The 21,722-nt window shown below is 42.6% G+C and overlaps 3 protein-coding genes across 5 annotated transcripts; 1 reads left to right on the plus strand and 2 right to left on the minus strand.

Annotated features, from left to right (window-relative positions):
• Window positions 1-1,708: 1,708 nt before the first annotated feature.
• ubr7 (ubiquitin protein ligase E3 component n-recognin 7) lies at window positions 1,709-14,169 on the minus strand. Of its 3 annotated transcripts, none has more exons than XM_073492639.1 (12): window positions 14,079-14,169; window positions 12,270-12,401; window positions 11,024-11,157; window positions 10,700-10,760; window positions 9,850-9,945; window positions 8,262-8,315; window positions 8,075-8,180; window positions 3,944-4,059; window positions 3,385-3,549; window positions 3,110-3,275; window positions 2,546-2,607; window positions 1,709-1,950 (listed from the first exon to the last, which is right to left on the minus strand). In XM_073492639.1, the coding sequence occupies exons 2-12, from the start codon at window positions 12,384-12,386 to the stop codon at window positions 1,858-1,860; spliced, it is 1,170 nt and encodes a 389-aa protein (XP_073348740.1). In that variant the 5' UTR covers window positions 12,387-12,401; window positions 14,079-14,169; the 3' UTR covers window positions 1,709-1,857. The 3 variants fall into 3 exon arrangements, with proteins under 3 accessions (XP_073348740.1, XP_073348739.1, XP_073348741.1); XM_073492638.1 differs by lacking the exon at window positions 14,079-14,169 and adding an exon at window positions 13,038-13,201; XM_073492640.1 differs by lacking the exon at window positions 14,079-14,169 and adding an exon at window positions 13,038-13,128 and having other exon boundaries at window positions 1,836-1,950; window positions 2,512-2,607.
• Window positions 13,668-14,432, plus strand: LOC141017856 (uncharacterized). The gene is made up of 2 exons (XM_073492642.1): window positions 13,668-13,861; window positions 14,176-14,432. Exons 1-2 carry the CDS (start codon window positions 13,678-13,680, stop codon window positions 14,262-14,264), a joined length of 273 nt encoding a protein of 90 aa, XP_073348743.1. The 5' UTR covers window positions 13,668-13,677; the 3' UTR covers window positions 14,265-14,432.
• A 1,062-nt stretch (window positions 14,433-15,494) lies between these two features.
• Window positions 15,495-17,486, minus strand: tmem251 (transmembrane protein 251). The gene is made up of 2 exons (XM_073492641.1): window positions 17,399-17,486; window positions 15,495-15,978 (listed from the first exon to the last, which is right to left on the minus strand). Exon 2 carries the CDS (start codon window positions 15,968-15,970, stop codon window positions 15,581-15,583), a length of 390 nt encoding a protein of 129 aa, XP_073348742.1. The 5' UTR covers window positions 15,971-15,978; window positions 17,399-17,486; the 3' UTR covers window positions 15,495-15,580.
• Between the last annotated feature and the right edge of the window lie 4,236 nt (window positions 17,487-21,722).

Below are 21,722 nucleotides of genomic sequence, written 5' to 3' on the forward strand. Positions count from 1 at the left end.
TATTGGTGTTGTTCACATAGGATGTTCAGACATCCAGTGAAGGAAGACAGAAAGGAGCAGAGGTGGCCGGAGCTTCAGGGCTCCAGGTGAGGCTTGGATTCTCTGGTGTGATTAATAACACGATTTTAGTAATTACGTGTTATTTTGCCAATTGCTTTGAACTCCATCATGAAATAGGCCTAGTGGGATTTGTTGTCTACAGTCTGAGCTAAATACCTAATGACAATATAGAGGCTATAATCCAGTCTTGTTTATTAAAAATGAGTTCATGAAAGTTTTTCAGATGATCAGATCAGACTTAAATTCTCAAAATGACTTAACATAATGTTGTCAAATGAGCCCATTGAATTGACAGTTTCTCATCTCTTTGAACTATATGCATTGCCATGAGTCTCTGGATATTTTAATGCGTAGTCATTTTGTTTGTAGTACTGGGGCTGCTGTGCTGGTCTAAATATCCATAGGCCTATCCATTATGATCTTGGATACCGTTAATGTTTTGCCTGTTATTTGCGGTGCACAGTCGCCATCTACTGACCACTTAGTGGTAATGAAATGCGTGGTATTACCGTTTCGACTTCCTATTCAAGAAGCGGGTGGGGTGAGGTTGGTAATGTCACTACCAAAGCTGAGACCAAACCTACGCCCTTGGCGGAAGATGGCGAGTGACTCTGCTGTCCTGACATTGGTCGGGAGTTTGTTCCACCACTGAGGTGCCAGAACAGAAGAGTCGGTACCAGCCGGCCAGCTGATGTAGTAGAGCGAAGTGCTCGCACAGGGGCATGTGGTCTGATCAGTGTTTGGAGGTAGATGGGTGCAGTTCGGTTGACGGCCTTGAAGGCCAGCACCATGGTCTTGAATCGGATGCGGGCCGCAACAGGAAGCCAGTGGAGGTTACGGAGGAGGGGGGTTACATGGGAGAATTTGGGTAGATTGAAAACGAGGCGCGCTGCAGCGTTCTGGATACGTTGCAACGGTTTAGTCGCAGAGGCTGAGAGTCCAGCCAAGAGCGAGTTGGAGTAGTCCAGGCGGGAGATGACCACCGTTTGGACCAGGAGTTGCGTTGTGTCCGTTGTGAGGAAAGACCGGATCCTGCGGATGTTTTAGAGGAAATATCTGCAGGATCGGGCCACCACGGTGATGTTGGGGGTGCAGGATAGTCTGTCATCGAGGATTACGCCCAGGTTCCTCACAGTTGATGAAGGCAATACTGTGACGTCCTCGACAGTGACTGAAAGGTCCATCTGAGAGCTTTCTTTCCCCTGGATGAAGAGGAGTTGCTAAGGTTGAGCTTGAGGTGATGTGCAGTTGTCCAAGAGGAGATGTCTGCCAGACATTCTGAGATGTGCATTGCAACGTGGGTGTTGGAGGAGGATGGGGAAAGGAGAGGAACAGTTGGGTTTCAAACATGAAGCCTCAGACATCAGTCAGCCTACAAATATTGTTAGACTTATTTCCTTCACTTCTTTTGTAAATATTCTGGATTTATTTACATTTTCAGCGTTTAGTTTAATTTAAATCAACCCAACAAGCTTCCACTGTGACATCATCAATAATCAATTAGTTCTGTTGATTCATCCTGAAATATGACAGGACTCCATGTTGTTGGCTCACATAATTCAGTTTTATTAGTTTTCAGTAAAAAGGAAACAGACACATAATGTTGGTGAAACACACGTTAGAAACAGGAAGTCTGACAGTTTCAAAATAAAATGAAGATAAAAACTTTATTCAGAAAATCCACAACATCGCCTGGAAAGAAGAAATGAGAAGAAGATAGCGGATGGAGGACATTCCCAGTCAGGAGGTGACGAAAGGTCAAAGGTCATCAGAGGGACAGCTGGAGGTCAAAGGTTGTCAGGGGCTGTAGAAACGTCCGGCATCGACTCGTCGTCTCTTACGACTCTGCTGCTGCTCGAAGAACTGACGGATGTCATCAGGAGTCACAACCTATCAGAGAAGACACAGTCTCATGACATCATCACTCAGCCTATCAGAGAAGAGACAGTCACATGACATCATCTCTCAGCCTATCAGAGAAGAGACAGTCTCATGACATCATCACTCAGCCGATCAGAGCAGAGGCAATCGCATCGCACGTCACTCAGCCTATCAGAGAAGACAGTCACATGACATCATCACTCAGCTATCAGAGAAGACAGTCACATGACATCATCACTCAGCCTATCAGAGAAGACAGTCACATGACATCATCACTCAGCCTATCAGAGAAGACAGTCACATGACATAATCTCTCAGCCTATCAGAGAAGAGACAGTCTCATGACATCATCACTCAGCCGATCAGAGCAGAGGCAATCGCATCGCATGTCACTCAGCCTATCAGAGAAGACAGTCACATGACATCATCACTCAGCTATCAGAGAAGACAGTCACATGACATCATCACTCAGCCTATCAGAGCAGAGGCAATCGCATCGCACGTCACTCAGCCTATCAGAGAAGACAGTCACATGACATCATCACTCAGCCTATCAGAGAAGACACTCACATGACATCATCACAGTCTTCAGTCTCAAACTCACTTTTCCTTCTGCAGCGAATCTCTGCAGGAAGTCCTTCAGTTCACTTTTCATGTCGTTGTAACCTGAAACCAACAAACGCAAGTAACTCAAGTACTCACAGTGACAGTACTGTGTGTGTATGTAGTACTGTGTGTACACTTGTAGTTTTCTGTGTAGTACTTGTAGTACTGCATGTATACTTGTAGTTTTCTCTGTGTGTATGTAGTACTGTATGTATACTTGTAGTTTTCTGTGTAGTACTTGTAGCACTGTGTGTATACTTGTAGTTTTCTGTGTAGTACTTGTAGTACTGTGTGTATACTTGTAGTTTTCTGTGTAGTACTTTTATTACTGTGTGTACACTTGTAGTTTTCTGTGTAGTACTTGTAGTACTGCATGTATACTTGTAGTTTTCTGTGTGTGTATGTAGTGTTGTGTGTATACTTGTAGTTTTCTGTGTAGTACTTGTAGTACTGTGTGTATACTTGTAGTTTTCTGTGTAGTACTTGTATTACTGTGTGTACACTTGTAGTTTTCTGTGTAGTACTTGTAGTACTGTATGTATACTTGTAGTTTTCTGTGTACCATGAATGATCTCGAGCTGCTGCACGCGGTTCAGGTTGTCAAGCGCTGACATCAGAGGGTCGTGACCTCGTTGCGTCTGTTCGTTGTTCTTCCCTTTGTTCTCGTAGGCGAGGACAGTGTCCGATTCGTCCAACAGGAAAGACAGACCGGCGGCAGACAGACGCTCCTGATGACACGATCATCACATCAACAGAAGTACATATTAAACTATCCCACAACCTCATAGTTACACCATCAGAGCTTCAGCCAATAGGAACTCAGACAGGTGATTCTACCTGGCAGGCGTTGCAGGAGCAGAGTTTGGAGCGCCATGCTGACGGCCAGAAGACAGCTCCTGATTGGACTCTTCTCTGACCAATCACTTGCAGCTCCGTCAGTCTACAACTTGGCTCCGACTCCTCACGACTCCGCTTACAGCTGGGCGGGATGACATCATCACCCTGAAAGGTTAAGGATCATCACGGACTAAACTGATTAATAAAAACAGAATGTTTGTTGTGACAGTAACAGATCATCAGATCAATAATCAGTTTGAACTCTTAGTGTATCAGATGATTTAATGACTCCAGCTGATGACATTAATAATCAGTTTGATCCGGTACAATCAATCAGTTTGATCCGGTATGATCAATCAGTTTGTATTTCTGTAACTTGCCTCAGAGAAATACATTTTGGAAACTTTTGCAAAGTTTGATGACGTTTTTAGAGCTCAAATGTGATGTCATAATTAAGACACATGATGTCATATTAAAGACACGTGATGTCATATTAAAGACACGTGATGTCATATTAAAGACATGCACATTTAAACTCAGATCAGTTTAACCCTCTCACCTTCTCTTCTTTGTTAGGAAGGTTTGTGTTTGACTCATCTGCTCCTGTTTCCTCCTTCACCGCCACCACCTCCTTCGCATCGTTCACCTCCTTCACCTGTATGTCTGCACCTGGAACTGAACAGGAAGTAGATCACAGAGACAGGAAGTGTACGATGCACACACGGACAGATATGGTTGTCGACCAGTTTTACTTCACACACGGTGAAACATTTTAATGGTAACAAACATCAGTACTGTGATTATCTGTGCTTTCAGAAGGACCTTGAACACATCACAGAGGTTTTGATTGATCATCAGACGGACATGCTAGGCTAACAGGCTCTTTGCATGACTGACAAACAGGAAACATCGTATCCTCTTCATGAGTTTCAACCGACAGGGTCAATGTCAGATATCAGTAATCAATGAGGCCTAAAATCAATATCTGGAACTGATACACATCTACAGTAAAAATAAACATCTTGGTGTGAAAATGTAGAGTCAGCAGTGGTGGAAAGTAACCAAGTACATTTGCGTTTGGGTTACTTTGCATCATTTCATTTTGATAACTTCACAGATTCAGACTATCAATACAAAATATTATCAACTGATAAGAAGAAGACTTCCTCTTCCGGGTCACTGCTCGTGCAGTCGACCGGTTAGCTCATAGAGTAGTTGATTTGTACAGCTTTGTATATTTTGTGTAATATTCGTGAGTTTTTTCATTAATCTGTGGACGTACATGTCATCTGCCGCGCTACACACCAACCGACCAGGTTAACGGCATCTAGCTGCCTTTTTTTCCCTTTCTTTTCAACTTTCAAACTCTCGTGAACGTCTTCGCGGGCTCCGCCATTGTTTGTTCTTTGTGTTTAGACTTCCGGCTCTCTGGTCGCTGTTTGTTCTGCTGGATTACTTCATGCTGCCTGGAAATTTACATAGATCTCAGCATGGACACCCGAGGGCCTTTCTGGACTCTGGTTGTTCTGCTCTTCTGGCTGTCTGTGGAGGTTATCTCAGCTGACTGCAGCAATCTCAATCTTCCCGACGGGCTGCGAGTCACCTACACCAGAGACTTTCTGCTGCGGCTCGCTTCATTTCACCCCCATCAAGGCATTACCACAGACACGTTTCCTGAGGAAATACTACGGGACCACTCTTCGGAAAAAGTGGACTCAACAACAAAAAGAAGGTGACCAGGAGGGGAAAGAAAAAGGGTGGAATTAGGACCAGACTTAAGAGGGAGAAATGTAAATACCGGGCGCTCCCCTCAGTCATCCTGGCTAACGTGCGCTTGTTGTGTCAAAAAACAGACTAGCTGCAAGCCAACGTCAACCACATGCATGAATACAGGACTGCCTCCATTCTTCCTTTTAGGGAGACGTGGTTAAAAAACATCGACAGTGCTGACATGTTGTACATTGATGGCTTCGCGCCCCCCCCCGCCCCCCCCCCCCCCCACATAAGGCTGGACCGAGACACGGAGCTCAACAGGAAACAACATGGCGGCGGTGTGTGTCTCTATGTATAAACACGCTGGTGCTCAATGGTCATCGTCAGAGAGGAGCTGTGCAACACCGACATCGAGCTTCTGGCCGTCTCCCTCTGCCCTTTCTACCTTCCCAGAGTTCCCACAGCTGTTTTTCATCCTGGTTTACATTCACCCCAAAGCAAATGCCTCCACTGCCATAGGCCACATAAAGAAAACTGTAAACAAACTGGAACTCATATCCTCTGACTCTCCCAGGAAGTCTCCCAGGATGAATTTGGGAGCCACTGCTCAGCTGACAAGTCACTGAAAGGATTTCACCAATATGTCACCTGCACCACCCGCTTGGGGAAGACTCTGGATAAATGCTATGGATCCGTTCCAGATGCATATAGATCAGTTGCTCTTCCCCCCCTTGGCCTTGCTGACCACAACACCGTCCTGCTAGTACCATCCTACACCCCGGTCATAGGGAGGACAGAGCAGGTGACCAAACACATCAAGCAGTGGACCAACGACAGCATTGCAACTCTGCAGGGATGATTTGAATCCACAGACTGGGATAACCTTCTTGCCCCCTCCAGCAACATCAGTGAGCAAGTGGACACGGTGTCTTCATACATCTCCTTTTGTGTAAAAAGAAAAGAGTATTCTTCACCGGCATTGAATCTGTAAAAAAGGAGGTAAACAGAGAGGTTAAGCGTGCCATAAAACATGCCAAGCTGAAGTATAAGAACAAGGTGGAGCAAAAATTCACACAAGGGAGCCTCCGCTCAGCCTGGCAGGGGATTAAGAACATGGCCACTGTGAACACTGCTCACTCAATCCACAGGACTATCCAGGTAGCGGGCAGCAGCCCAGCATCCCTCCCCAACGACCTCAACTCCTTTTTTTCTAGATTCGAGACAGACACCACCTGGCTAGAAGCAATCATCTCCTCCCTCAAGCCTGCAGCAGCTGAACTCTCCTTCAACACGGAGGAGGTGGTGAGAGCCCTCAGGAGGAGCAAGGAGAACCCAGCACCTGGCCCAGACGACATCAGTGGCCGTGTCCTGCGGTGCTGTGCAGAGCAGCTGGGGGGCATGTGGACAGCGGCACAGTTCCCCAGCTGTGGAAGCACTCCAGTGATCCCCATCCCCAAGAAGAGCTCAGTCAAAGCTCTGAACGACCTGAGGCCTGTGGCTCTCACCTCTCTCGTGATGAAGGCTATGGAGAGGGTCATAAAGAGACACATCATCACAGTAACTGACCCACTGATGGACCCACTCCAGTTCGGTACCGTGCAAGCAGAGGGGTTTGATGATGCCAAAACACTCATCATGGTCACGGTACACAAACACCTGGAACCACCCAGCACCACAGCCAGACTCCTGTTGGCTGACTTCTCCTCTGCATTCATCACCCTACAGCCACACATCCCTGCAGAGAAACTCTCCACCCGCTTCCACCTGGACGAGCAGCTGATCCTGTGGATTACAGACTTCCTGACCAACAGATCACAGAGGGTGCTGGTCAACAACACCTTCTCCGACACCTCTACAGGCTCCCCTCATGGCTGCGTCCTCTCACCTCTGCTCTTCATCCTCTACACAGATGACTGCAGGTCCACCCATCCTGACTGTCCTCTGGTAAAGTACGAGGATGACAGTTCTCCTGTGCTGCTCAGGTCCTCACATCACCACAGCTCAGTGCTGCAGGAGTTTGTGGAGTGATGTGATAAATCTGCCCTGGAGTTAAACACAGAAGACCAAAGAGATGGTGATGACCTTCTCCAGCAAGCAGAGGGAGCTGGCTGCAGCTGCCATCAGCACAATCCACCGGAGGAATGTAGAGCTGGTGGAGGAGGACAAATACCTGGGCACAATTTTTGACAGTACGTTTAAATTTGCCTCCAACACTGAGGAGATCTTCAGGAGATGCCAGCAGCAGCAGTATCTCCTGAGGAAGCTCAACACTTTTGGGGTAAATGAGACATTTTATTTCTCCTTCATAGAGAGTGTCATCACTTTCTCCATCACCTGCTGGTTCCACCCCATAAGCCTGCAAAACAGGATGCGCTTGCAGAGCACAGTCAAAGTCTGCTCTGAAATCATTGGACTGCCAGTCAGAACACTGAGGACAGCTCCGGATCCTTCAGGACTCCTCCCACGCTCTGTTCCCAGCGTTTGAGTGGCTCCTCTCAGGACGCCGGCTCTGCTGCCCGAGCTGCAGGACACAGAGGAGAAGAGCAACCTTTGTTCCCGAGGCTGCTCAGCTCCTGAATATTTACTCTATTTTATTCTTTTCTTATTTGATTCGTATTTATCTTTTCCAAGTACTGACTTCTTTTAACATGCTGACTTGTTTGTGTCTGGGTACAACTATCCCACGTGCCTTAAATTGCCCCCCGGGGACAAATAAAGTTTTTTGAATTTGATTTGAATAAGTGATAATGTTTTCTTATTATTAGGTGAGAACTTACCTAAAAAAAGTCGCAACACATACAAACAAAGAGGAGGCTACATCGAAAACAAAGCAGCACATTTTCTATTTAATTAATTTGATCATCATAAAAAAACAATCTAAAAGTTCTACCTTTAAACTCTGAGATCAGCAGGAGACACACAAACTGTGTGTGAACACATGAACATGAAAACATGACAGATGAACAGGAGTCTTTACCTGCCAGGTGAGCAGCGTAGGTCCAGAGGAAAGGGTTTTTGTTCATACAGGATTCACAGATCATCTCCTGAAGCTCCACACAGTCTGGAACCACACCGCCCAGGTGCTGAAAATACAGACAGGTGAGTCAGTCACCTGTGTCAGGTGTACCGCAGTTACCTGTGTCAGGTACTTGTGTTGGACTCACCCTGCCGTGCAGCCAGTCCTCACACACCACACACTGAATCATCTCATCCTCCACCTGGACACAACCACAGATAGTCATGAAGGAACACACCTGTGAAGACTAAACTTCTGACTTGAAGTCAAGAGTTAAACGGCTCCATCAAGACTAATTCAACAGGTTCAACTGGTCAAAATAACGACATGCACTTATTTACAGACTTATTTACATTAAACATTTCACAGTTTCATTTTTAAACATTTAAATGTATGAACCAAAACATTTAAAACATGTTTCCTGTAAAGAAAATAGAGATAGAGGCAGATAGATCTATACAGTTCAGATCATTATATTTTTTGCAGTTGTAATGTTAATAATTATGAAGCTACTATCATTGATAATAACAACAACAACAATAATAATAGTTTAGTTTGAGACTTATTTTATGTAGCATGAGCCTGAAATAAGGGTGCTCGAATTGATCAGCACTGATTGTTATCGGCCGATATACAGTACTGACGTGTTCAATGGGGTATATATATATATACACACATACATACATACACACAGACATATACATACATACATACATACATACACACACATGCAGTACTGTATACATATATATATAAATTTGGAGTTTGGTGGATTGAAGTCTGGAGAAACAAGACAGCCTGGTCACACAAAGCTGGTTTCTCAGAGACTACCTCCAGTAGAGAGGATGGAATGACCTGCCAGCAGTCCTGACCTCAACCCCATTGAACACTTGTGGGATCAGCTTGCCGTTCGTGCCAGAGTGACCAACACAACCACGTTGGCTGACCTGCGACAAATGCTGGTTGAAGAATGGGATTGTGTGACCAGGCTGGTGACCAGCATGAGGAGGAGGCTCCAGGCTGTTGCGGCTGTGTATGGTTCTTCCACACACTACTGAGGCTCCTGTTTGTTAAATTAATGAATTGTTAAATTGCCAATATGTCTTGTTTCTTCATCCAATGCACCAACAACACCAAACAAGTCAATGGCAGAATAAGCTGTTTGGCAGAGAAGATTTGGCAAATTTTCCGTGGGGACAACCCATATACTGAGCTCTGCTGCTCATCCCACAAATGCATGTTCCTTACAAATGTGGCACCATTTAAAAGAGAAATAAACAGGCTTTCCAACGGTATAAGATTTATTGCCAAGAAGCATCGTTACAACAAAGAAATAATCTACCAAACACACATTTCCTTACTTTTTGTGCTAAGTTTAGATGACAAAGTGTAGAAACATCCTTCTGGTCAGTATCAGCGGTCACTGCTTCCAGTAATTGGCCCCAAAATCTGGATCGGAGCACCCTTAGCTTGAATGTTTCATATCACACAGTTAACCTGCCAGCTAACCTGCCAGCTGACCTGCCAGCTGACCTGCCAGCTAACCTGCCAGCTAACCTGCCAGCTAACCTATCTCGGACCAGGTTAGTTTCCCAGTTTCAGTTGCCATAGAAACTGAGATTGGACTGTGTGGCTTTGCGTTATGGAACTAATTGAAATGAGCCGGGCTTATTTGGTAAGATCACTTTACGGAACGGGCCCCTGGTGGACAGATGAGTCTCAGGTGTATATCTCACCTGGTCGTCTGGGTCAGGGTAAGGCCGGCTGCAGGTACAGTAAACTCCAAAGAAGTTATGACTGTATTTGTTCAGAGTGTTGACCTCCTCCTTCTCCTGACACACACACACACACACACACACACACACACACACAGGATGAGTTATGTGAAGTAATTCATCCAATCAGAAGAGGCCTCTGGTTTTCTACATTTCTCCTGGTCTGTTCATGCAGAGCTGACCCTAACCCTAACCCTCATGCTGGCTCCAGCGTTTACTCAAAGCTCTTTGAAACAGGTTGATTCTGGACATGTGGACTCTTTTTCTACACTAGTGTCGAACTACATATAACTATTTAATAACACTTCACCATTACAATGTGAAGAATGTGTTGTTTGTTTGTTTATGAGTCCGTGTTCAAAGTTTAAACTTGTTAATTGTTCAAAATGATTTTCGCTGTTATTCAACAATGAAAAACACTGATTTGGACAATTTATTTATTTCTTTCATGCTCTTCAGACGACAGTGAGCAGTGGAGGAAGAGGAGAAAGACACAGCAGCAGGATCATCACCTCAGATAACACACAGCGCTCAGTCCGTCTTCTTCACTCCAAACATTTGAGCTAATATAATGTATAAAGTTGTTTGGTGGGTCAGGTTGGGTACAGGTTGACTCTCCTAACAGGCTGGATGTGTGCAGGTATCAACAAACCATGACCTGCACACATCACTACCATCCAGTAAAAACAGAACATATGGAAGGTTGACATTGAGTCCTTCATGTGTTTTTGTTCTCAGCAACTCGTCAGATCTGAACTCTGCTTGTGTTGATGTGTGTAAATAATGTTTATATGATCACATGTGAACTCACGGGAAAGATTTTACACTGCAGCTCTGTGAACTTCCTGTTTCCACAGTCACAGCGGAAGTTCCTAATGCAACCACAGAAGAAGAGTGAGTCAGTGACATCGTCATGTTTGCTCTCATTATTAGTTTTATAATTATTCATAATCAGATTTCAATTTCATGGGCTTTTCCTTTATAACCTGAACAATTGTTTCAACAGTCAATAGGTTTTACATTTGATTGATTGATCAATGTGACAATAAACTATGTTTTCACTGACACATTAAATCTAATTCAATCAACAGGTTATTATAATCGATGATGCGTAAAGATGATATTTGACTTCGACCTCTTGGTGTAAAGTTCGAACAGGTCGTGCCCTTCATGACATTTGTATGAACACGCCAAACACACGCCTGCTGCCTCTCCTCCTTTTGGTGTGCACGTGTTACAGGCGTACAGAGCCTGACGCTTCACGTAGCCCTAAAATACACATGAAGAAATACACACAGTTACACAAATGAATACACACAAACAGGCTGAAAACACTTTGAAATATAAATTAATTAGTTCTTCATTTATCTGCAGAGTCACACGAAGGACCAGGAGGAGTTATAATGTACTGTATCAATAAAGAGTATTGATAAACCTGCCCCTGAGCCATATCATGTGATCAATCAGCTTCAAACTCCACTCAGCTGTTAATAGAACTACATATTTCTAACTGAGATGAACTGGACTACATCATCCTGAGAGGTGTTTCTATTGTTTTGTTTACCCTGAAGAATATTATCACACTGAACCCCTGTGAACATAAATCAGTCCATTAAAACACCATCACTCACTTTGACCTCAGTAACAGCAGGCTCATGATTCGGTTTTAACGTTATCTCAGCACTGACGGTTCTGCCGTTACTGAACCATCACAAGTGGATCAGTAAAGATCAACAGATCATTGGTTTTATGTCTCGACAAACTCTTCCATAGGAAGATATTTTACAACAACTGCTTGACTTTATCCTGACGGCTTTTTGATAAGTTCAAATAATCATCAAAAATAAACAAAAAACATGTCAGTGATTCAGCAAAAAAACAACAAGACAGTGATTCAGTTTGTTACAAATTTCAGTTTCTTAAATCTGTCCAGAGTGAACCATCTTCACAAACAAATCAATAAAGGATCTCTGAAAAAGAAAATAACCCAACATCTCTGATGCCGCATTTGACTGTATTGATTATTGAATGTTGATTACTGGGTGGGAAAACATCAAAGCAGCTGACTGTAAAGATGTGAACAGTCAGTGATGTTTCCACACTCAGTTAATGAAACTACAGCAGACATCAACATCTGTTCAACATCTGTTCAATATCTGGCTGAATGAGTCGCAGCTGCAAATGTGGTTTGAACCATCAAATTCAATATATATTCAATGCTTTTTTATCTTGTTTACAATAAACTTCATATATATCAGATCTGATGAAGTCACTCAGTGATCATAAACATTATTGTATGTGCACAGATAGAATTTAAAGCATATTAGATTTTACAGGTGTTCCTAATATAGTGGCCACACAGTTCATACAGGTGCACTCACCTGAGGATATGAGCAGTGATCAGAGTCACTTCCTGCCAGGACAGCTGAAGCTTCTTCCTCCAACTCTTCATCTTCCTCGAGAACATCAACCAGAGACACTGTCTGCTCCTCCGACATGTTCAGAACCTACAGCTAAAATCATCACAAAATATAGAAGAGTCTGTGACTCTAGTGTGACTACTGATTCTGATTCTACTGATTCCGTCTCTACTGATTCTGTTTCTATCGCTACTGATTCTGTTTCTATCGCTACTGATTCTGATTCTACTGATTCCGTCTCTACTGATTCTGTTTCTATCGCTACTGATTCTGTTTCTATCGCTACTGATTCTGTTTCTATCGCTACTGATTCTGTTTCTATCGCTACTGATTCTGTTTCTATCGCTACTGATTCTGATTCTACTGATTCCGTCTCTACTGATTCTGTTTCTATCGCTACTGATTCTGTTTCTATCGCTACTGATTCTGTTTCTATCGCTACTGATTCTGTGTACGTTTTCATCTCTTGGTGGTTACTTGACTTCTTAAGTACATGATGACGTCGCAAACAGCGCCACCCTCAGTCTTTATGTGAGCTCTGTGTGCATCTATCCGATGCAATCAGGTCGGTCTGATCAGCTGCTGAATGATCGGGAAACAATCAATATACAGTGCGTTTGAAATCCGGCTTCAGTTAGCATCTCTTAGTTTGATCAGTAGAGATGCATGTGAATCCGCTACCTGCTAATGCTAACTAATACAGTTACGTGATTAAAAACACGAACTTACCGAGCCGAAACTGAACCGAACCGGACGTAAGGCGGATTGTTTGCACCGTCTGATCCGACTGTAAACCAGTCAATAACCCGGTCAATAACAATCAATAATCCGCTACGCCTGATCAGCTGATGGATCTTTGTTATCAACCCGCTAGCTGCTGTTAGCCCAATGACAACTTCCGGTTTATTTCCGCAGATCGTATTTGGCGGCATTCAGGGGTCAGAGGTCAGCGAGTTTTCAAACAAAACAAATTACATAAAGAAAAAGAGTCGAGCCGAGAAACAAGAACTCATTAAAGTGTGACGGGAAATGAACGTTAATGACATTATGACGAAAATAACCTATAATGACGTACTGTGGTGGCTCTGTGGTGCATTCACGTGACAACCAGAGATCACGTAAAGAGTCTTTACACCGTAAAGTCTACAGATCAGTCCTGTGTCTTAATTTATAACATGTTGGTCAAATAAAGACCCATCCCGTGTTCCTGCAGAAAGAAAATTATTTTCAACATCTGAATAAAAGTTGGAAGCGTCCCCGAATACTACCAACAACAATAACTATTTTAAAGGCTATGAAACTACAATTTTCGAGGGTTTTGAGGGCGGCAGACGGTACGTGATGACGACAGCACGACGCTGTAGCAAAGATGGCGGCCGTGGCTGTGCATGCGGAGCTGAAGTTCAGAGATGGAGTGAAAGAGAAGATCAGCGTTAATGTAGAAAATAATCTGAGTTCTCTGATCAACGGGATTCACGACCTAAACCCGAACGTATCACGACTGCTCAGCGAACTGGTGGATCGGGAAAAAGCCCTTGGAGACTGCGTAGAAGGTGAGCTAACTGATGCTAACTGCTAACATCACAGCAGGACACACTCTGCTACCTGTCCGAGATTAAGAACAGGCTGTTCAGAACCCGGATGTTACCGGTCAGTGTACCTGTGAGCTCTGTGACACATTGACGTGTCAGAGCAGGTGAAAGTGGTGCTGATAACATGAACAATGACTCCTGTCCGTAGACACTCGACCTGAGTACTGAACTGACTTACCTGAATGAACGCGGCCATCAGTAGTGTTTGTTATTCCACCTGTGCTTTTCAAAATGTCCGCTGTCGTTCTTCTGATTCACCTGTTTGACATGCGCAGGTGAGGAGGAGGAGGACAGTGATGAATTAGAGGCAGATCATCCTGAAAACTCTGAAGTTCAACCTCCAGCTAAAAGATCCAAAACCTGAAACACCTGTGGGCTGCGTGAGACAAGATGACGTCACTGTCTTACCTGTTTGGACTGTACATGATGATGTCAGGTGATCAGTCACATGACCAGATGAAGCAGGTTCAGGTGTGTCTGACTCACTGTTTACACTCGGATGAAGACCAAAAATAAAAAGTGCTTTTCAAAATGTGGTGAGCTTCTTCTTCTACTCCATCGGTCAGTCATTGATCACTGATCAGTTACCTCTGAGGACAGGTGAGTTCACCTCGAGTCCAGAGCAGCTTCAGGTCACAACAGCTAAATGTAATCACAAATATTTATCAAGTAACATCAATAGAAATAATTTATAGAAAATAATTTATCTTTATTTAAACAAAGAAAATCACATGTTGTCGGTTTCATGAAGATTTTAGTGTGTGTGGCAGTGACACGACATTTAGGATTAACAGAAGTCCCAGAGACCAGATAACTGCAGTACAGCAAGGTTAGATACTGCAGTAATACTGCAGTGCTGCAGTATCACAGTATTACTGCTGTATCACAGTATTACTGCAGTATTACAGTATTACTGCAGTACCACCGTTTTACTGCAGTAGCACAGTATTGTGATACTCATCTCAGTTTGTTTCTGAACTTGTTAAATTTTTAATTTTCAAAATAAAAACATTTAAACTTAACTTCACTTCTTTTGCTGTCATTTTATTGATGTCGTCATGGTAACCAGCATATGTCACGGGACTCATTAAACACCAGTATTTCCATTGGCTGTTTGGCCTGCAGCTGTCAGGTTAAGCTGCGTTCAGCCCCAACAGTATGTATCAAAACATTAATTTAAACAAAAATGAGGTGCGGTCAACACCCTGATGTGTTATACAAACGCTCCGCAGATTCAGACACGTCGCTGCTGATTGGCTAATGTCTTCCGGTGAGTGACTGCTGATTGGTTAACACCTCTGACACAGTGTGTCGTTCAACCTAGATGCTGATTTCAGATTGAACGTGCTGCAGTTTAACTTCCAACTGCAGGTAACCATAGCAACAGTACTGATGCTAACAGGCTAAACTTGCGGGACAGCCAATCAGAGCGCAGGATTATGTGTGGCATTACAGTAATAACTAACTGACCAGATCCTGACAGTCATGCTCAGGGCAGTTTGACTCTGGTCCTGACAGACATGGCGGAGGGTTTAAATCCAACAGGAGTCTTTGTTAAAAGATTAAAAAAAGGCACACAGGAAGTGACATCACAAACATTAACACAAACAGTTCAGTTTGTTTTATGGCCTCAACCTCCCCCTATGGCCCCGTCCTTCTGTCACTGATTGGTCGACTTCTCTACGTGTCGATGAGCGGCGAGCCTCTCTGATTGGCCGGTTTACGGGCAGCGTGGCGCCGGCTGCACAGCAGGGCAAGGCAGACAGGAAGCACGCAGTAGCCAACGGCTCGAGGGTCGGCTCTCGTACAGGAGAACAGGAAAAGGAATAGCTGCAGGTATGGCAGCAGGAAGACCGATGCCCACATCCAGACAGGAAGTGGTGGCAGGCGAGAGCTGATGCTCTGAGACCAGCTGTTGGTGAGGGGTGGAGCCGAGGGGCTGGTCCCACCTCTCTGCACGTGCTCCAAACTGAAGCTATGGACCTCAAAGACGTAATACACCGCCACGATGCTGAGCAGCAGGTAGAGAGCCACACCCACCCATCCCATCCGCTGACGGAAGTTCATCATCCTCCATACTGCAGGGAAACAATCAATAGTCAATCAATAATCAACCTATAATCATCAATACTGCAAGAAATCATTAATCAATACAAAATGCAATCCACCAATAGAAGTTCTTCGTCCTCCATACTGTAGGGTAAACAATCAAACAACTCAATCAATATATCATCAATACTGCAAGAAATGAGTCAATTATCAATACATCATCCCATTTACTGTGATGACGTGATGGTCATTATCCTCCATACTGCAGGGCAGAAACAATAAATAATCAATCAGTAAATAATGATCAATTTGTCATCCAATCCACTGATAGAAGTTCATTATCCTGTGTAATCAATACCTAATCTATAAATCATCTCTACTGTTAGGAAAATCCAGTAATCACTTTATGATCAATAATCAATACAGTAATGAACATATTATCAATACTGAAAAGAAACACAACAATAATCGATCAATACATCCTCCATTTGTCTGTCTGTTCCAAACTCCAGTAAATTACATGAGATTTAAGTCTTCCGTGTCCATACATAAACATCAGTGTGCCAAACTCCAATCATTTCATAAGCTGCTTTAACCTCTGTTGATAACCATTCAAGATTCAAAGTCTTTCATGTCATATTCACAGTAAGGAAACATGTTTCCATGTACAATGAAATTCTTCCTTTGCTGTCCAGAGTGCATCTTCATCCTCATCTGCATCTTCATATCTAAAATGATCTCTGATTTAAATGTTCACATATTAAATCTGACCTCAGTTCACTGTAGCAGTGTCCAGCTCACTTTTTGTGCCAGTTTAATTCTGAATCAGATGAATGTCGGACACGTGATGTTTCCTGCCTCCATCTTGCTCTCTGTTTATTTACACACAGACACGTTAGCACTCTGTTAGCAGTCAGTTAGCTTTCTGTAAGCAGTCTGTTAGCAGTCTGTTAGTTCTCTGTTAACAGTCTGTTAACAGAGAGTTAACAGTCTATCAGCACTCCGTTAGCTCTCTATCAGCAGTCTGTTAGCACTCTGTTAGCTCTCTATCAGCACTCTGTTAGCTCTCTGTTAGCTCTCTATCAGCACTCTGTTAGCACTCCGTTAGCTCTCTATCAGCAGTCTGTTAGCATTCTGTTAGCTCTCTATCAGCAGTCTGTTAGCACTCCGTTAGCTCTCCGTTAGCTCTCCGTTAGCTCTCTATCAGCAGTCTGTTAGCACTCCGTTAGCTCTCCGTTAGCTCTCTATCAGCAGTCTGTTAGCACTCTGTTAGCACTCCGTTAGCTCTCTATCAGCAGTCTGTTAGCACTCTGTTAGCACTCCGTTAGCTCTCTATCAGCAGTCTGTTAGCTCTCTGTTAGCTCTCTATCAGCAGTCTGTTAGCACTCTGTTAGCTCTCTATCAGCAGTCTGTTAGCACTCTGTTAGCTGGGGTGTTCTATTTTCTTACCTTCCTTCGCGCTGATTCTTTCAAATTAAAATTCTGCTGTCGACTCGTTTTGAAGCCGCTGTGGTCCCGGGAGGTCCGGGAAGTCTCGTCTTTCTCTTCCTGTTTTGTCACCTGACACCCATGAATCTTCTTCTTCTTCTTCTTCTTCTTCTTCTTCTTCTTCTTCTTCTTCTTCTTCTTCTTCTTCTTCTTCTTCTTCTTCTTCTTCTTCTTCTTCTTCTTCTTCTTCTTCTTCTTCTTCTTCTTCTTCTTCTTCTTCTTCTTCTTCTTCTTCTTCTTCTTCTTCTTCTTCTTCTTCTTCTTCTTCTTCTTCCCGCCACCTTCTGAACTGGAGTATGGGTCAGAACGGTATAATACGACTACTGGGAGAGGGTAAATACAAAATAATTTAAAAAAAAATAAACAAATAATAATAATAACAATTTTTAAAAAACATCAGAGTTCAATATGGAAACTTCAGAGTTCAATATGGAAACATCAGAGTTCAATATGGAAACATCAGAGTTCAATATGGAAACATCAGAGTTCAATAAAGAAACATCAGAGTTCAATATGGAAACATCAGAGTTCAATATGGAAACATCAGAGTTCAATATGGAAACATCAGAGTTCAGTAAAACGCCGCCGCCATGTGGGCCCAAAGTTTCATTCTCAGATGGGGGGCGTCGCACTTTCATTGACCCCAATCAATGACGTCATTCATAGCATAGACATAACGCCAAATTGACTCGCTGGACCGTACGTCGATGTCGCCGCCATATTGGATGGATGGCAGGTCTGCCGTGTAAACAAATACAAGCAGATGTGAAAACTGCGTTTTCTGTCTCAAAAGCATTGACATTTAACTAATTTTGATGAATTGTTTTGATATTCAGTGATTTATATTCATTTAAGTACTAATAATGACAATCAATCAAAATAAGACACTGCAACTGGCAGTGTGTCTACTTTCTTTTCTTTTAGCAGTGAAGTGATATACTCCTAACATAACATTATACACTCATTTTTATTGTATACAATAATATTTTATGGTTAAAAAAATAAATTAGCAGTATTCTAATATTATAAATATGCACATTATATTATGCAAGTCAGCTGTCTACATTTTTTTTATCAATATCATATAAGAACTAAGTGCTAAAATTTAAGATTACTTACTTATTTGTCCCTCAGAGGGAAATGCAGTGAACATTTGTTCATTTGTTCATCTATTTGGATCTCCATTAGCTTTGGCAAAGCCATTGCTATTCTTCCTGGAGACCATACCCAACACAATAATCTTTTCACTGCAGTACACAAACACAAAAAAAACACATCACACAGCACAAACACACACACACACAAAAACAAAACAGAGAACAAAACAAACAAACAAAAAGGCTGCCACGTAAAAAATACATACACTTGGTGCAGTAACAGACATAAGTGTCAGAATGTTTAAAGGACCATACCAGCGTTTCTACATGTCACTGTCTACTGTCAGCTTGTTTAATTTAATTTAACTTTAAATATGGACAACTGACTTGCGTAATATATGGTGCTTATTTATAATAGTAGCGTACTGCAACTTTACTGTTTGTTTTTTTTACCATAAAATGTTATTGTATACAATATAATAAGTGTATAATTTTCTGTTAGGAGTATATCACTTCACTGCTAAAAGAAAAGAAAGCTGACTCACTGCCAGTTGCAGTGTCTTATTTTGATTTGCAGACTTTATTTTTTTGTCTTAATGATTGTCATTATTAGTAGTTAAAATCACTGGATATAAAAAACGATTCATCAAAATCAGTTAAAAGTAAACGTCAGTGCTTTTTATTCCCACAGATGTCACATTTACATGTCAGGATCTGGTTTTTATAGACACAGATTCAATATTTAACTGTCATTTATCATCACAGTCACAGCGTTACATACATTGGCAGCTGTAAACACTCATAAACACATTAGAAAAATACATCCGGTGGTTTGGTGCCTACCTGTTTACTAAACATATAAGGAGTAGTTAGCGTTTAAAATCATCAGAGAACGGACGTTGTTTCTGGTTCCTGTCTGTTTCCCAGATATATTTGTACGTGTGTGAATGGGTCAATGAGAGGCATTAACTCATAGCACTTTGTAGAAGGAGCTTTACAAAGTTCACTCCATTGACTGATCGCAGCAACGGGCCAACCCGCTCAGTGAGGCGTCTATGTATATACAGTATGTCTGTGATTCATAGGCCCAATTCTCCAGCGCCATCTGCTGTCCAAACAGCATCACTACATTCACAGGAAGCATCAGAAGGTCAAAAGAAAATGTTTGTGTCACAAATTGTGATTGTGATTTAAAATCAGATGATCACTGAGGCAGCACATCTAACAAAGGGAAAGTGAGGAAGGATCTTTATTTCTTTGACCATTTCAGGGTCAAAGAAACCAACAACTTAGTCACCTGCTGCCTGTTAAGAATACTATGAATTGGTCACATACCTGCCGACCTGTAGACTCACCTGGAGTGACCAATCTGCCCCGTCCTTCAAAATAAAAGCATTAACAATTCCCCACATTAACTCTATAATAGTGATACTGTAATTAAACTAATTTATCTCCAATTGCTCGTTAAAATAAAATACCATCAAAATAACCACAAGTGTAATTAAGGTTACTTTATTGGTCTCCACCCGGGAGAAAATTGTCTCAGAGTAATAATGAATTACACAGCAGTCGATAGCTCCAACATAGGGGTAAAACTGGGATTATACTTTTTCACTCACAGGAGGACTGATAGATGAAAAAAGAATATTTATCATCACACTATAAAACGTATAGTTTGATTTAAAGTGTAATTTCCCAACATTTATCATTTAATTCCTCTGAACCTGCAGTATAACTTTGTCATATAAATCAGTACATATGAACTACTCACTGGTTGGTACAGCAGAACAAGAATCCATCTATGTCAAACTGGAACGACTGTCTCTGAACAGAGGAGGTGACCTAAGACATCACTTATCACCCACCTACAATGCAGTACTGAGTTCCCTCCTCAGACAGCTTAACAAACATTCACACCTGGGCTCACCTGGCCCTAAAGTGGCCGTAATGACTCTGAAACTCAGAGCTCACACGTGTCCCTAACGACTCTGTAAGGACACTCCCACACTATGTAAGGACACTCCCACGTTATGTAAGGACACTCTCATACAGAGTTTAAAGCCTGCAGCTCCTCCAGTTAGTTAGAACGGAAGAAGCCTCTTGGATGAGAGGTGAGACGTCTTTAACAAACTGAAACAAGTCCAGGTGACTACGATACAGAACTTAGAACAAGGGAGCAACAATGAAGTAGAAATAAGTTGTATGTATTTTTGTAAGTACTTGGTACCTTCGGGGTTAAGTAAAAACAGCTAGACACTGGATTATAGATTATGTCGTCCAGTGACATCACAGGCTGCATTATTAGTGATATAATATTTGACAGATGAAGGCCAATGTTTTAAATGACCTTTGTGGCCATTTGATAATGCTTTCTGAGTGTACAAGGTGCACTTAAATGCACCATGAAGTCACTGTTGGCCCCTGTAGGACCATGTAACACAGCTGGTCCCGGGGAAACACCGGCCCAGTTTAAAATCCTGAGGACACCATCAGTCTGAAAATAGTTTGCACTGTTCTGCAACGCTTTCAGGGCTTAACAACATGTTTCCTCAACAATGACACAATGTGAAACGGTTAGAAAACAGTGTGCTGATATAAAAATACAGTAGAAAATGTGCTATGACAGGAAGCAGAAGCTGTTTCTTGACTGTTGTGGGAAAAAAGTCAAAAACTGTCTATTTTTCAGTACTTTTATATATATTACAAAGAGTAAAACTAGACTAAATATGAGCTTTACATATATCACAGCTGATTGTGATTATTTTTGTAACGTGTTATGAAAATGATAATTTTATGAATCATCTCACAATGTTATTCTACATTACTCTCGTCCTCATACTTCACTAAGAGTCGTCCTGATGTCTGGAGTGCAGTCATGGTGTACAGAGTAAACAGCAGGGGGCGGAGCTTCGGTGTTGAGCACTAACATAGAGGAGGTGTGACAGCCAATCAGAACTCTCTGGGGTCTGATTGAGAAGAAGTCCAGTATCCAGTTGCAGAGTGTTTAGTTTCCAATCAGCTTCATGGTGAGATTGAGTTGAATGCCGAGCTGAATATTACTCTGCAGCTGTGTGCAGACTGAGTGGAGGGCAGTGGATATGACATCCTCTGTTGATCTGTTGGTTCTGAAAGCATACCGGTGAGGGTCCAGGCTGGCAGGGATGTTGTCTTTATGTGCTGGAGAACCA

This window comes from Pagrus major, chromosome 22 (genome assembly GCF_040436345.1).
Source record: "Pagrus major chromosome 22, Pma_NU_1.0".
Taxonomy (NCBI): domain Eukaryota; kingdom Metazoa; phylum Chordata; class Actinopteri; order Spariformes; family Sparidae; genus Pagrus; species Pagrus major.